Source organism: Canis aureus, chromosome 16 (genome assembly GCF_053574225.1).
Source record: "Canis aureus isolate CA01 chromosome 16, VMU_Caureus_v.1.0, whole genome shotgun sequence".
Lineage (NCBI taxonomy): Eukaryota > Metazoa > Chordata > Mammalia > Carnivora > Canidae > Canis > Canis aureus.
In genome coordinates this window covers 50641751-50656544 of record NC_135626.1, presented here as the reverse complement: position 1 = coordinate 50656544, position 14794 = coordinate 50641751, and the positions used below count along the sequence as shown (strand labels likewise).

General features: G+C 34.4%; 1 protein-coding gene across 14 annotated transcripts in view; it reads right to left on the bottom strand.

Moving 5' to 3' along the window:
- Positions 1 to 2746: 2746 nt before the first annotated feature.
- CDC27 (cell division cycle 27) overlaps positions 2747 to 14794 on the bottom strand; it is a 70550-nt gene continuing 58502 nt past the window's right edge. For 6 of the 14 annotated variants that reach the window (XM_077853978.1, XM_077853977.1, XM_077853980.1 and 3 more), the window contains 4 exons: positions 14024 to 14152; positions 8620 to 8694; positions 7646 to 7802; positions 2747 to 5800 (listed from right to left, as the gene is read on the bottom strand). In XM_077853978.1, the coding sequence (XP_077710104.1) occupies positions 5718 to 5800; positions 7646 to 7802; positions 8620 to 8694; positions 14024 to 14152 (444 nt within the window). In that variant the 3' untranslated portion in view covers positions 2747 to 5717. Of the gene's footprint in view, positions 5801 to 7621; positions 7822 to 8619; positions 8695 to 14023; positions 14153 to 14794 lie in introns of those variants that run through there. The other 8 variants (XM_077853988.1, XM_077853987.1, XM_077853983.1 and 5 more) reach the window with 5 other exon arrangements.

The following is a 14794-nucleotide window of genomic DNA, read 5'->3' as shown; positions in this document are numbered from 1 at the left end:
TACAAACTCTTAGGTTAGAAAGTTCACTAAATTAAATACCAAGATCAATTGCCAAAAGGCAGTGAATCCTTTACAGCAGTGTGGCAGGGGCTCTTGGCTATTGAACCAATAGCCATTCCCCTTCTTCGTTGATGAAATCTGTTTCTTTCTGTGCAAACCCAGAGATAAATCATGATTTATCTAAACCAGTCATAGCAAATGCATTCCGTTTTGCCAGATTCTAAATTTACCAGCATCCCCCTGCAGCTGGAGATGATTCTATGACCCAATCCTGGCCAATGATGTGGAGGAAAAGCCTGTCAAGTTGTTCCCAGGAGTTTCCACTTTTTGCAGATGTTCTGGTTTCTTTAAGCTTTAGTTTCCTCTTGTATCAAGCAGATAAAACATGCCTTACCCTTTAAGACTGTAAAGATGAATGAGAGGATTCTCATATCAAAGTGATCCATAAATGTGAAATAAAAAGCAAGTAAATGCTAGTGTTATTCAAGATATTCAAAAGATTATGGGCACAGATGTAGCCCTGATATAAATGCTAGAAACTGGCAGTAAGTTTAAGGAGTGCCATTATATACAAGGAAATCCCTTTACCTAATCAAGTCTTATTGTTAAAAAACTAAGAACTGATGAATTTTTCTTCTGTAGTACCCTGTCCAGTGATTTAACTCACAAAATATTGAGAAGAATCTAGCACCACAGAGAACATGTTCTTTGGGTGACTTGCAGATGGTTATGTCAATACAGCTGTTAAGTTCTAGATCAGGGGTTGCAAAATGTGAAATGTCAGATCATATGCACAGTATAATCTATACTACATGTATATATATTTAAAAATGTACACACAAATATACAGATAGTAAAATTGATGCTTCGTAGGCCATATAGTTTCTGTGCAACTATTCAACTGTCTGTCCCTGAAGTGAGAAAGCAGCCATGGACATGTAAACAAATGGGCATGGCTGTCGCAGTAAAATGAAACAAGCAATGGGCCAATTTGGCCATATGCCATAGGCTGTCCTGGAGTCAAAGTTTACTGCTCTACGGTGAACTTGTCTCATGGGATCATGTCTTGGAATAAGCCTAATCAATATTCCATAACATCATTTCCACTGTCTATTTATTTGTACAGTGCAACCAAAGCTCTTGCATGGTGATTTAAAACATTTGATCTTCAGTCCTTTGAGTCCTCTGATTTTCTTTGTATTGATCAGAAAAAGGTTTAAGTGAATTGTTTAAGGTCACAGACTTCCTGAAGGACAAAATCTATATTTCCTAGGAATCAGTTTAGTGCTTTTTCAAAGCACAAGATTAGAAACCTTAATTCTACTTCATTATTCTTCTTTACTTCTACTGTTACTCCTTTTCTTACTCAAATTCCTGTGAAGCATTATGCATTTTCAAGTACTTAACTTTATCCTCAAATATAGCTTTTAGCCTCAGATTGAAAATTCTATTTTGAGGGTATTGAATATAAAAAAGAATGCTTGTGATAGGGAGAAGAAATTGGTAATATTTAATTTTTTTCTATCTTAAAGCAAATTCTAGTCATTCAAGGAGGAATAACACACTTTCCAATCTCAGTGTGAGAGGGAAAACAGAGAGGCAGGATACAGATCAAAGCACCATCAAAGGACTATGCATATGACAGATTTGAATCTATGATTGATACTCAAGTTTGCTCTGTAAATCCCCAGTTTTATGATACTCTATAGCAGATAATTAAAAAATGCTAGAGAGGATACCTAACAGTCAACATGAGACATGATTTGAAACTTCCGGAGGAAGTGCAAAACTGAATTAAAAAAATTGAACATACACTAATGCCCAAGTGTCTAGCTCTATCATCTAATAGCTGAAGCCATTTTCTCTTCTGTAAAACGGAGTGACGTCTACCTTATAGGGTTGAAGACTGGAAATACTATGTACAATCAAGTAACTACTTATGGCAAAATTTCATTAAATGTGGCTATTTAACAAAGTTTGCACTTATAGGGAAAACTTATACTAAATCATTAATTAGCAGCTAAACAAGCCAAAGACTGCTGGTTTCTGTCTACACTTCTAGTTATCCCTGTCCAGCTGACAGTAAATGGCAGGTCCTAAATTATGAAGCCAGTCATTCCCACTGATCTGCCCAACTAATCCCACTTCACGTGTTTTCTCTATTGCTATCCCTTCAAGTCTGAACAAAACCATTCAGCTCCCCATATTTTTTATCCAAGAACAAAACCATTCAGCTCCCCATACTTCAACAAGATAACTAGACCAGAGTAAAATTTAGTTTCTATATTCTATTTCTCAGACTTTTCTTTCTTGACTTTTTATTTTTTTATTTTTTTTTTCTTTCTTGACTTTTAAAATAGATTCTAATTGGAACAGAACAGCTTTGTGGCCCTTTTAAATACATTTCAGAAATCATATGATTAAAGAATAAGCAGGTGACTTGCAAAGTAAGCAGCTGCTGGCAAGGGGCTTTTGTAGTTTGAAAAAAATATATATTCTAAAAATTACATTTTTGTCACAATATTTATTTTGAAATTCTAAATAATACTAAAAAAGGATGGGAGTTTTTAAAAAATGTATATATATATATGAATTAGAAGAGGGTGTAAGTTTACAAAAAAAAGAGAAACACTGCCTTAGACTTTTGTGAAATGTAAAACTGTTAATTTTTCACTATTTTGCTGTGCCTTACTATAAAAATACAGATGGCACAGCTGTTATATAGCTTCAACAACTTGATTATAAATTGCTTTCAAAAGTAATTTATTTGGATTTTCCGTATCCTTTAATGAATTGCAAATATATTAACAGAAAAGGCTTTCTCCCCCCGCCTCCGCCCCGGGCTGTACAATTTCTGAAATAAGTCAGGAAAAGCAAAAAAAGACACAAAATTACATTGTTTCAATGCAAATAGAACACACACATCACACCCACACTTGCATTTTCCCGGGTTTTCACAAAGAAAACGGGTCACCATATTTCTCAGTGAAGACCCCATACTATACTCTGGCTAATCAGAGACTTCCAAACTTTTTTCTTCAAAAAGAGCATTTTTAATAGACTAAATACTGGTTATCACTGAGTTTTTGTTTAAGGTACAACAGCAGCATGGTTCAAATGTAACTTGCAGTTCTTGGAAAAAAACAAAAATTTTAAAATAATGAAATACAGAAATAGTAGGGACCACCTTTCGTTATTTTGAGTACCATTGTTCACTTGAAAAAATATTTCCAACCTTCTAAAATTCCAGAGTTAAGAACCATTTCCAAGGGGGAAAATTATCCAATGCCACAACATAACTTCTGAGCAAAAGTGTGTGTGTGTACACATATATGTATGTGTGTGAAAAGCTTAAAGAGACTAAAAAGGATGTTAAAGTTCTTAGTATTTTAAATTTCCTTCAAAGTAACTACTGAAATTTCAAACATTTTTATGTCCTTTTCTGGTTGTTTGATCCTCATTCCAGGCAAAGAAAAAGAAAAAGAAAAAAGAAAAAAAAGCAAGCAAGCAAGCCAGAAACAGTTACTAGGTGGGAATAAGGCTTCAGATACCTAAAGGTTTTGAAAATAGGTGTGAGGAAAATGAAATCAGGCTGAGCTTTGGGCTGAGTGTCCCATAGCCAGCCATTGCCATGGTGTGCCTTCCAAAGCTATCCTTGTATCCTTGGTCTCAAAGTTAGTACCAGAAAGGCTCTCACCTGTGGCACAGGACATAAATTCCCACTACAAAAATATAATCACACATCAGCAAATTACATTCTGAGCTTAGCTTTCTCCAGGCTTTGTAACAGAGCTCAGGTTGAAGCTGTCTATGAAATCCCATATTTGATACTGTTATATAGCTGGCTTATGATTTGCCAATTAAAAAAATAAAAGAATATAAAATTAAATATTACAGGACTAATGAATAAAATGGAATATTTGTTAGAATCCAAGTGCTAGCCTTTGGGAATTTTTAATGATATTCATTTATTCCCAGCCTTTTCTTTTTCTTATAAATTATTTCTTTAAGCAGCACATATTACAGAGATTTAGGTAGGAAATTTTGTTAAATACCTTTCTGGCACCCAATACCTAATCTAAGACTCTGATGTGAATTAATTTATAATGGTATCTAATCCACATTCAAATGGGCAGATTAACAGAAACGATAGAAAGTTACTGAGTCTATAGGTTACAATTTTGTTCACATCTTCTGTAATCCACCTTATTTTCACAACTTGACTAACAAGTACAGGTAACCAGTAGATAAATTTGTCCTTCATCAAATAATCCAAAATAATAACCATAGGCCTGTCATTCATAAGAAACTATAATTTGTTATAATCTGACATTGGCACTTAAAAAAATGTTAACAACTAAAGTTTCTCTAAAAATTTCAATACATTACAATAAAGGAGATACACAATTTAAGACTTTAAATCTGTTATTGTGAAATTCCAATAATTCCCATTTTATTATGCATAATTAGATCTTTAAAATTGTGGCCATTCCCCAAAAACACCAACCTGTACTATGACAAATTCAGGAGAGAATTCATCTCCTTCATAAGAATGGGTTTTTTGTTTTTTTTGCATCTAAAAATTTCTAATATCCTAAACCCAATCACTCCTGGTAAACGTTTTGGTGACTCACACTACTGAAAATAATTTGAAGCAGAGAGCTGAAAAGAATGGAAATGACCTCAACCAGAGGTAACTACACATTCTTGCACCCTGCTTCAACACTTAGAAAAGTCAAAGGGATACTTTCTTGAACAAATATAGATTCAAGGTTATGGTACAATTCTGATTGTATTAAGGCTTTCGCTATCATGATCTCTTAAAGTCTCTCCACTTTAGTGTTCTCATTTTGATTCTTATGATGAACTTAGATGTTTATTAAGGGCCTTGTTTTGGCTTTTCAGTGGGCAAACACTCTATCATCTCTGAATGTTTAAAGGTGATCCCACAGAGCTCAAAGAGAAGAGGCAATATGGTAAAGGGACAACTTTAAAGTTTGCAATACCGAGACAATGATCAACACTTTGAAGCAAGATGAATAAATTAAAATTCTTGGTTAGACATTAAAGCATTCTTGCCAAGAATAAGTGTACACTGTATGGTGGGATATTTGATTCCTACACAGGAGTCCCAATGTGCCCATTACATTTGTTTATGGGAGACACTGCAAGTTTAAGGTAATTTACATTCCTTGGCAATCAAGTTACTCTGTTATAGGCAATGTCTTTTATTGTTCCATCTGGCACTTGCTAACACCATTCTTGAAGAACCTAGAAATGAAGGTCAGTCACTCTGTTAATCGGGAACAGAACCAAATAAAAACAAAGTTTTGGAAAAACGACCAAGAAATTCTGGTTCATCACTATTTTCCATATCTAATGGTTCCTTCAAGATAAAACATAACTCTTCCTTCCATGATAGCTTTCCAACAAAGGGAGATTAAAGGAAAAAAAAAAAAAAAAAGAAAAGAAAGTTCCCCATCCTACCCCCCTAAATTGTCATTCATACTGGTGAAAGAGCCAGTCTTGTTAGCAGCTAAATATTGCACTGCCTTTCATTCTGTGTACAGTCAGGGTCCAATGAAAGTGGCACACTCATGGTATAAGTGATGGATGATGACACTGCCGGCTCAAGAGTGAAGACTCAGTATATGGAGGGACAAGAAACATGTCAGCACTAGTCACACATCCAGTTGCAAAAGTCTGATTTCCAGAAGTTAAAATTCATCACTTTCAGCTGCATGAAGTTGTGTGTCGTCTGCATCTGTCATGCTGCTCTCCTGGGATTCATCTGTTCCCACTTTAAAAATAAAAGAAAAGTCTACAGTAAGGTGTCTGATAAATATTTCTTGTTGGTTCATGAAAACATATAAGGAAAACTATTCTGTGCAGAGAGAGGAGATCTTAAATCAAGGCCCTTAAAAATCTTGATATCCTTCAATAAAATGCAATTCAGGCTCCTTATTTTACAGCATGTCTGAGAAGATTAGTTTATTGCATTTAACCTTTAAGAGTTTTAACTTTTAAAGCTGCCTCTCCCTAGTGAATTCCTTATTCCTAACCCAGGAATTAAAACTAGTTCAAGACATTAAAAAAAAAGACTGACATACCCTATAACTGTTGACTCCACTTTAGCAATATAATAGTTCCTGCTAGTCCACAGAAATATAATCTTCAGTTTATTTTTTTAAATATTTATTTATTTATTCATAGAGATACACACAGAGAGAGAGAGAGAGAGAGAGAGAGAGGCAGAGACACAGAGAGAGGGAGAAGCAGGCTCCATGCAGGGAGCCTGACATGGGACTCGATCCAGGGTCTCCAGGATCATACCACAGGCTGCAGGCGGCGCTAAACCGCTGCGCCACCGGGGCCGCCCTAATCTTCAGTTTAAAAAGGGATATTGGGATTATAGGAGCTATGATTTTTTTTTTTTTTTTTTTTTTTTAGGAGCTATGATTTTAATTTTAAGCCTTTCACCAAGTTTTCTGGAACAAAGGCATCATCAGAAGTTTCTTAATTCTCTTATTAGGAGCACCTGGGTGGTATAGTCAATTGAATGACAGACTCTTGGTTTTGGTTCAGATTGTGATCTCAGGGTCATAAGTGATCTCAGGGTCATAAGACAGAGCCCCGGTTGGGCTCTATGCTAGGTGTGGAGTCTGCCTAAGATTCTCTCTCCCTCTGCCCCTTGCTCTCTAAAAATAAATAAATCTTTAAAAAATATATTATGTTAGGACTTAGTTCTCACTATTTATTTTAAGAAATACATTCAAGTTAGAGGCGCCTGGGTGGCTCAGTCAGCTGAGCATTTGACTCTTGGTTTCAGCTCAGGTCATGATCTTATGGTTCCTGGGATCAAGCCCCATGTAGGGCTCCACACACCTCAGGGAGGCTCCTTCAAGATTCTCTCCCTCTGCCCCTCCCCTAAGTTATGGGCATTCTAATTTTTAAAAATCTTAATAAAAAAAGATATACAGTCAATTTAGATATAGAGTATTTACTACTGCCTTAAACTACTTTTTTGTTCCCTCCTCTTTTCTTGACCCTTCAGTTTATACATATTAGCCATATTTTTGGATTTTGAATTTGCCAGAGCTTTACAGAATTTGAATAGTAACTACTGCAGATCTATCAATACTTTAAAATGTGCACACATCATTCATTCACTTAGCACTTACAATGTCACATCCATCATCCCTCCCATCCCACCCTGCATTCTTATGAAGCAGTAAAGCAGACATTAGTTATATATTTTAACTTAAATTGAGGTCCAGGTAAAAACCTGCAACTGATTTGTCAAAGTCACATAGCAAATTATATCCAAAATGGAGACTAGTTACCGTTTATATATTGTTATATAATTGTTTATAACAATTATATATTGTTAATATATAATTTAATTTCTCTAAAATTCCATTTGGTAGTAAGAATACACCATCGTTAGAAAAAGAAAATTAAAATGCAGCCCACAAATCCTTATGCAAAAGGTAGATTTCTGAATATTCAATAATGGAGAAAATTTCCATGTTTATTCTGTATCATAAAGAAATATCTGTTCCCCTTTGCCTAACTCTGAGGTGATGTTTTATTAGCTCTCTGGTTAAATACACATACAAACCTGATTCTTACGGATGATACTCACTGATCTGTTCTTCTTGGGTTATTGGCTCCTCATCATCTGGAAGGTAGCGCTTATCAATTGCCTCTTTAATCTGGTTATTGGCTCCTTTAGGATCTAAATCCATAGCCCAAGAGAAATTCATCAGGGCGAGGTGCGTTTGACCTAACTTCTTGTAAACCTAAAAATAAACAGCAGCACTACATTTTTCATTAAGTTGTGAGCTTCAATTAAAAAATTCTAAACATTAATAATTTAAGTAGGCTTCTGATTTACATGCTGTAAACCCATTCTGATGATGAGTAGGGCATTTTCATTCTATAGAAAAACTCAGACTACCTTCTGAGTTCCTTTTAATATATTCAGATATTTTCAGAATTCCTTGCCTCTGTCTCTCTGATAGTGAGCATCCAATAAATCATACTCTGATTGGATCAACGACAATTGAAAGAAATGGACTATAAGCTGCCTGATTAGCATTTATATACACTGATTTTAAAGGCTGTTATATCAACTCTCAACCCCCGTCCACTGTTCTCAGCTACCCTAACCAGTTGGCACCTAGGGGCCAAGTCTGTAAAGTCCTGACTTGTCTGGCCTTGGAAATCTTGGAAGCCAGTTCTTCTAATTAAGATAACACAGAGCCACTAATTTTCTTTTGAGGGATGCCTACAAATTTTATTGATAATTGGAAACTAAGTGGTTTCAAAGATGTAGTCTCAGTTATGAATTCATGACTGCCATAGGCTGCAAGTGCTAATACACTTCCAAAACCATAGTATGTTTAGGATTATGGGGTGTGTGTTCTTGCTCTTTTATCAGGGTATCTTCTTCTTAAATGTTTTAACTAAATCCATTCTTTATTCCCAGAGCATTTAGTCTGGAGCTCTAGTTGAATTTGCTCAATAGATGTCGCACAATATGTTTTTATATTTCTTCTTCAGAAGTTAATATTCATTATGAAAGTCACAGTTTAGGACCATGGCCCCAATCTTTACCTTTCCTATTAAGAAGTAAACGAGGGATTCTTTGGGAACAATTTGTTTCAATTCTTCAAGTTCTTGTAAAGCAGACTGAAAAAAGCAAAGAAAAACAGAGTAGCAAAATTTTACAAAGTTCTAACTAAGCAAGTGTTATTTGATTTCCCGAATCATCTTAACTAAAGTTTACTACGTCTTAACCAATGCACTTCCTTATTGCGTTAATCCTGTAGATTAAGATAAAATGCATGAAAATACTTATGACAACAAACAAGAAATGGCAGGAATTCACCAGAGTACACTGAGAACACACACTTGTGGGTGACAATGCTTGCTTTGGTCACTACTGTATTTAAAATAACAAAGTGCTTTGAAAACTAAGTTGCAGAACAAAACAGTTCTAAAGTTTTGTTAATAAACCTCCCTGATGTAAGCCCTAAGCTTTGAATACCACCTGCCATTTTAACTAATGATTTAGAGTCTAAAATTTAAACCTCTGAATTAAATCAAAACTGTCTAGAAATCTTTTGACCATTGCTAACAGGTTGGGGAAATTGAGAGAAAAGATAGAGAAATAGATTTATATTTAAAAGGACATTATGATCGAAAATAAAACTGGCTCCCCAAATGAGATATTGTCCACTTTTCACCCAGCAAATGGACAAAAATAAAAATAGCTCGATGTTACATTAAGTTACCATAAGTGAATCAGATATTCCCACCACCGAAGGTGGAATTGTAAAGTGATATAATCTGTTTGTGAGAACAATTTAGCATTATCTATTAAGTTAAAAACTGCATGTAACCATTGATTCAGCAATTCCGCCGCTAGGCATTTGTCCCAGGGATATATTCAAAAAAGTTCACTAAATCATCTTTATAAGAATATTCAACCCAACATGTTTCTGCAAATCAATAGATGCAATCAAGTTGTGTCTAATCAAAGCCTAACTAAATAAATTATGGTCCATCCTCTATGGAATACTAGGTCTGTAGGCGCTCAACTGTATGTTTGGGGGAAAAAAAAAAAAAAAAGCAAAAGCAAGATGTAAAAGAGTGTGTGCAATAATACTATTTCTTTTGTAACAAAACATATATACCACACATATACAAATAGTTATGTGGGTATTCCCATAAGTATTTTATAAATACATTTATGTGAGCATATATAAATTTTTTTTTCTGGCAGAAATCAATAAATATATGCCTCACGTATACAACTTACTTTTGGGCAGGGGATGATTGAAGTAAAGGGGGAGGAAGGATGTTTTATCTTTTCCTTGGTAGCTTTCTCTATTTTTTGAATTTTCTAACATAAATATCATGCTTTATTTTTCTATAATGTTCACAGAGGTTATCTACTTTTCTTCTCTATATCTCTTTGTAGTAAAACAAAACTCAATGTAAAGTTTTTGAAAAAAGATAATTATCAAATATTTATCCACAAGTGTTAAAGTGAAAAAAACGCAAATTATAGAATAGCATGTGCAGCTGTATTGGTTTCCTATTCTGTCATAAAAAATTACCACAATTTTGATGGCTTGAAACAGACAAATTTTTTTTATCTTATAGTCTATGCATCAGAAGTCCAATATGAGTTTCACTGGACTAAAATCAAAGTGTTTTCCTTTCTGGAGGGTATCTGTTTCCCTGCCTTTCTTGGCATCTAGAGGATGCCCACATTTTTTGGCTTGTAGACTCCTTCCTCCATCTTGGAAGGCAACAAAGGTGGGTTGAGTCCTTCTCATGCTGGTTCTGACTAAAGCTGGGAAAGACCCCCCACTTTTAAGATTCATGTGATTAGACTGGGCCTACCTGAATAATGTAGGGCACTCTCCCCAACTCAAGGTCTATATCCTTAATGACATCTGCAAAGTGTCTTCTGTGTAAGGTAACATATTCATAAGTACTCAGGATTAGGGCATGAACATCTCTGAGGGGTCATTACCCTGCCTACCACAACAGTGTAGCCTACTTTGTTAGATACAATTAAAAATATATAAATAATGAGAAAAAGAGCTAGAGAAGTATGTTTTGAGTTGTTAACAATGCTCCTCCCTGGAGGGTCCCCTTATGCGGCACATTCAACTTTGTATTTTTTTTTATACTTTCATATTATTTGACTATTTCGTAACAAGCCTATTACTTTCACAAAAAACACCCACAAAGATATAATGAATAAAGCAGTGATCAAAGACTGTGGGCTAGTAAAGGTACCAGAGGATTGTAGCATTTAGGTAACAGAAAGGGATTTATTCATTGATTGGTATAAGACTAGTTTTATTTCTCTAAGAAGGGTTCTCTAAAGAATAAGGAACAAATCTTATTACACAGTCCTAAAAAAAGTTTAATACATTCCCACTGACCCTCCTTTGACCTAAGGTCAAATGTAATTTCTTGGCTTTTGAAAATTTTTTATTGGCATTATCTAAAATAACAGATTTACAAAAAATCTTTTTTGTGAGAAGTAGTGTGAAAGCAGCTGGGTAGTAGGTTCCATGGATTCATTATCACAGTATAATGACGTCTGAAATTTTCTATAATAAAAAAGAAGAGTAAAGGCAAGCACACACACACACACACACACACACACACACACAGTTTCTTGGATAGTGCATTTGTTTAAAATGCTGTGTTTTTACACAAATATGTAGGGGGCTCTGGTGCATGCTTAACACTTCATCATCTTCCTAATTGCTGGCAACCTAAGAGAAATAAATTCAAACCACTGCTGGGCTGAATGGGTCTGAGAATCACATCTGCTTGTCTGGGAATGGAAGATTTATAAATAATTCTACAAGGTAGACTGTACTCTTTTCCTTCCATACTATTAAGTATTGTAAAATATACATGGAATAAAGAATCAAGATAAAAGATCAGTGGTCCTGGATATTATTTACTTACGATCACTGTTAACAACTGTCACATATTACTGACAGGGACTGATGAAGACTGTATCACAATGAAGAAGCCCAAAACTAATTTTAACACTGCCAAGAAGCAATTTTCACACTTGTTGAGCTCCAGATCTCTTTACACTCTTAAAGCTTATTAAGGAACCCAAAGAGTTTTTGTTAATGTGGGTCATAGCTATCAATTCTTACCATAAAAAAACAAAAAAAACAAAACAAAAAAAAAAACCTTACCATATCAGAAATTAAAACTTGAAGTTTTAAAAAATTTATCCGTTAATCTAAGAAAAACAATAAACCCATTACATGTTAACATAGATAATATCTTTTTAATGAAAAATAGCCTTTTCAGAACAATAAGTCAGTAAGAATAGTGGCATTGCTTAGCATTTTTGCAAATCTCTGGTTAAAAGAAAACAGCTGGACTCTCTTATCTGCTTCTACATTCAATCTGTTATATCATGTAGCTTTTGGAAAATTCCACTGTACACTGAGAGAATAAGAGTGAGAGAATAAGAGTGAAAGAATAAGAGAATAAGAGTGAAAAAGGAAAATAACATCTAGATATTATGAAAATAGTTTTGACCTTGTGGACTCCTTGAAAGGATTTTTGGGGACTCTCAGAAGTTACCAGACCATTCTTTGAGAACCATTGCTTTAATCGGGACAAGCACCCCAATCCTTCTCTGCTCACCACACAGAGTTCAGAACTGATAGGTTTTCTTTCAATGACTTCCTGTTGTAATTGTTATAACAATTCATGCATCTTTCATACCTCTCCACCCTAATAATCTAATTAAAAGACTCATCGAGAAACAGTTTCTACCATAATATCAGAATTTTCATTTTTGCCTTAAAAAGACTTAAGACTTATGTGATATCAGTGCAGCACATTAAATAGGGTGATATTTAGCAATGCTTTTGCCACGGAGAGGTTGTCATTACTTGCTTTTGATTTTTCAAGCCAAGATATTTCAGAAGTAACCAGTAACTTTTCCTCATGCCCCTTTTTTATTTTAATAGAGGTATTTTGAATATACCCATGCATCAAAGTAGGCCTTATTATTTATTTAGCCAAACCTTAAGCTGGTACTCAAAAATGGCTGTGACCATTATAGCTTCAATGGTCGGTCAGATTAGAATTTGGGCTTCTTGAACCAAGTACAGGGCTGATTTATATGGCATACCTGATAGGCAAGTTGGTATTAAAATGGCTCTAAAAATAATAAATTGAATAAAATGCTTCAACTGAAGAATCTGACCACAAATCTAAAGACATACAATGAAGCAAAAACACGAAAACAAATGATGAAGCAAAAACATGAATACAAGTGATAAATTACAATGATAGTACCTTAAAGAACAAGTTAAAAGTTTAAAAGTGTTTATTAGATTTAAAAGTAGCTTTTACAGAAGAACAAAAACAGCAGGACTAGACATCCACTTCTTGATAAGGAAAAACAGAGTAAGATTAGGGGAATTACTGAATAAATGACAAAGAATAAATTAGATGGTTGATCCCTTATAAATCTTTATTAGGCTGGAAATATTAGGAGTTTATCATTGGTTTTGTATTTTTCAATTTCACCAAATGTCAATGTGTACTGGAAGAACCGACTTCTAGGGAGTCTACTGAAATGGATTATTTGGCCCAACATTTTCTGTGCACTTAAATTTTGGAGTTTTCTTATTTGGTAAGTTTTTACTCTTTTTAGAACAGCCTAAATTTATTATAAAAGAAACCTGAACTTTAAATGAAAACTTTGGATTCATGGTTTATGACTGAGTAAATGACAAAAATCCCATGTTACTTTATGCTTTTTTTCTTTCTCAATTTTCCTTATCTTCTTTCCTCAATTTTTTTTCATGCTACAGCTCCACAATTTGGAAAACAGAGTGATAGGTAAAGAGAGAAACACATCAGATGAGACCAAGTATCCTTGTTATAAGCTTTCATAATTCACTATACTTTTCCTTTATGTACTCCATATGGATTATTTTTGTGATTATTTGATTAACGTTTGTTGCTCCTCTAGAAGAGTACTAGATGGGAAGTTCTTCAAAGGCAGGAAATGTGATTGCTTTGCTTGCCACTATATTCTTAGTCCCTGATATGTAATAGTACTTGGTAAATATCTGAATAATGCACACACATTCACTTGCCATCCATTCAGATATTTTGATCCCAAGAGGATGGTTTAGGTCTTAGCTTTAAGAGAAATCCCTGATGGAAAAACTGCCTTTTATATACAGAGTCTTTATGCAGGATAACACATATTCCTTTTTTTTTTTTTTTTGATAACACATATTCCTAAATACCCACACACTCCTCTTACCTGTCAGTATTTCATAAAGAAATAAAATCACAAAAGAAAATTTCTTACTGTATAACTTCTAAAAATGGGAAAAATGAACTATCAGAGATGAAAAAATATAACTTTTGGTCTATTAAAAGAAGGGGCAAAACTTAAACAATAAAATGTCAAAACCCATTAAAATATATATCTTACCTTATATTTTTCATTTGCAAATAAAACTGAGGCTCTGTGAAATTTGCATAGAGGGTTCTTGGGATCAATAACAATGGCTTTGTTTAGGGTATCCAAAGCCTTCTCTGATTTTTTCAGTGCATGCTGAACCTATAAGAAATAAAGATCATATTAATATTTCCTTTAGATATTTATGAAGAAAGGTGAGAACCAAATACTGTGACTCAAAACCAACATAAATAACACTATTATCTGGCTGGCTCAATTAGTAGAGGGTGCAGTGCAACTCTTGATCCTGGGGTCATGAGTTCAAGCCCCATGTTGGGCATACAGATTACTTAAAAAAAAAAGAAAGATAATAAAATGACTAAAGTTGTATGGTCTAAGTGGGTTTTCCACAGAGTTAAGTGGACTTAATACTTGATTACTGGACTATTAATAGATTATCTCTAAAATCTCTTCCAATAAAAAAATAAATAAATAAAATAAAATCTCTCCCAATTCTAGTTCACCTGCTTCACTTTTGAGATAAGAAAATTACAAGCCCAGAATGTGAAATACCTTGCTTTGAGATCAGAAGCTAGGTCCTGTGGCACCCAATCTACCATTATGTATTCATAATGATAGCTTTATCTTTATTTTTAAGATTTTATTTATTTATTCATGAAAGACCGAGAGAGGCAGAGACATAGGCAGAGGGGAAGCAGCCTCCCTGCAGGAAGCCAAATGTGGAACTCTATCCTAGGACCCTTGGATCATGACCTGAGCCAAAGGCAGATGCTCAACCACTGA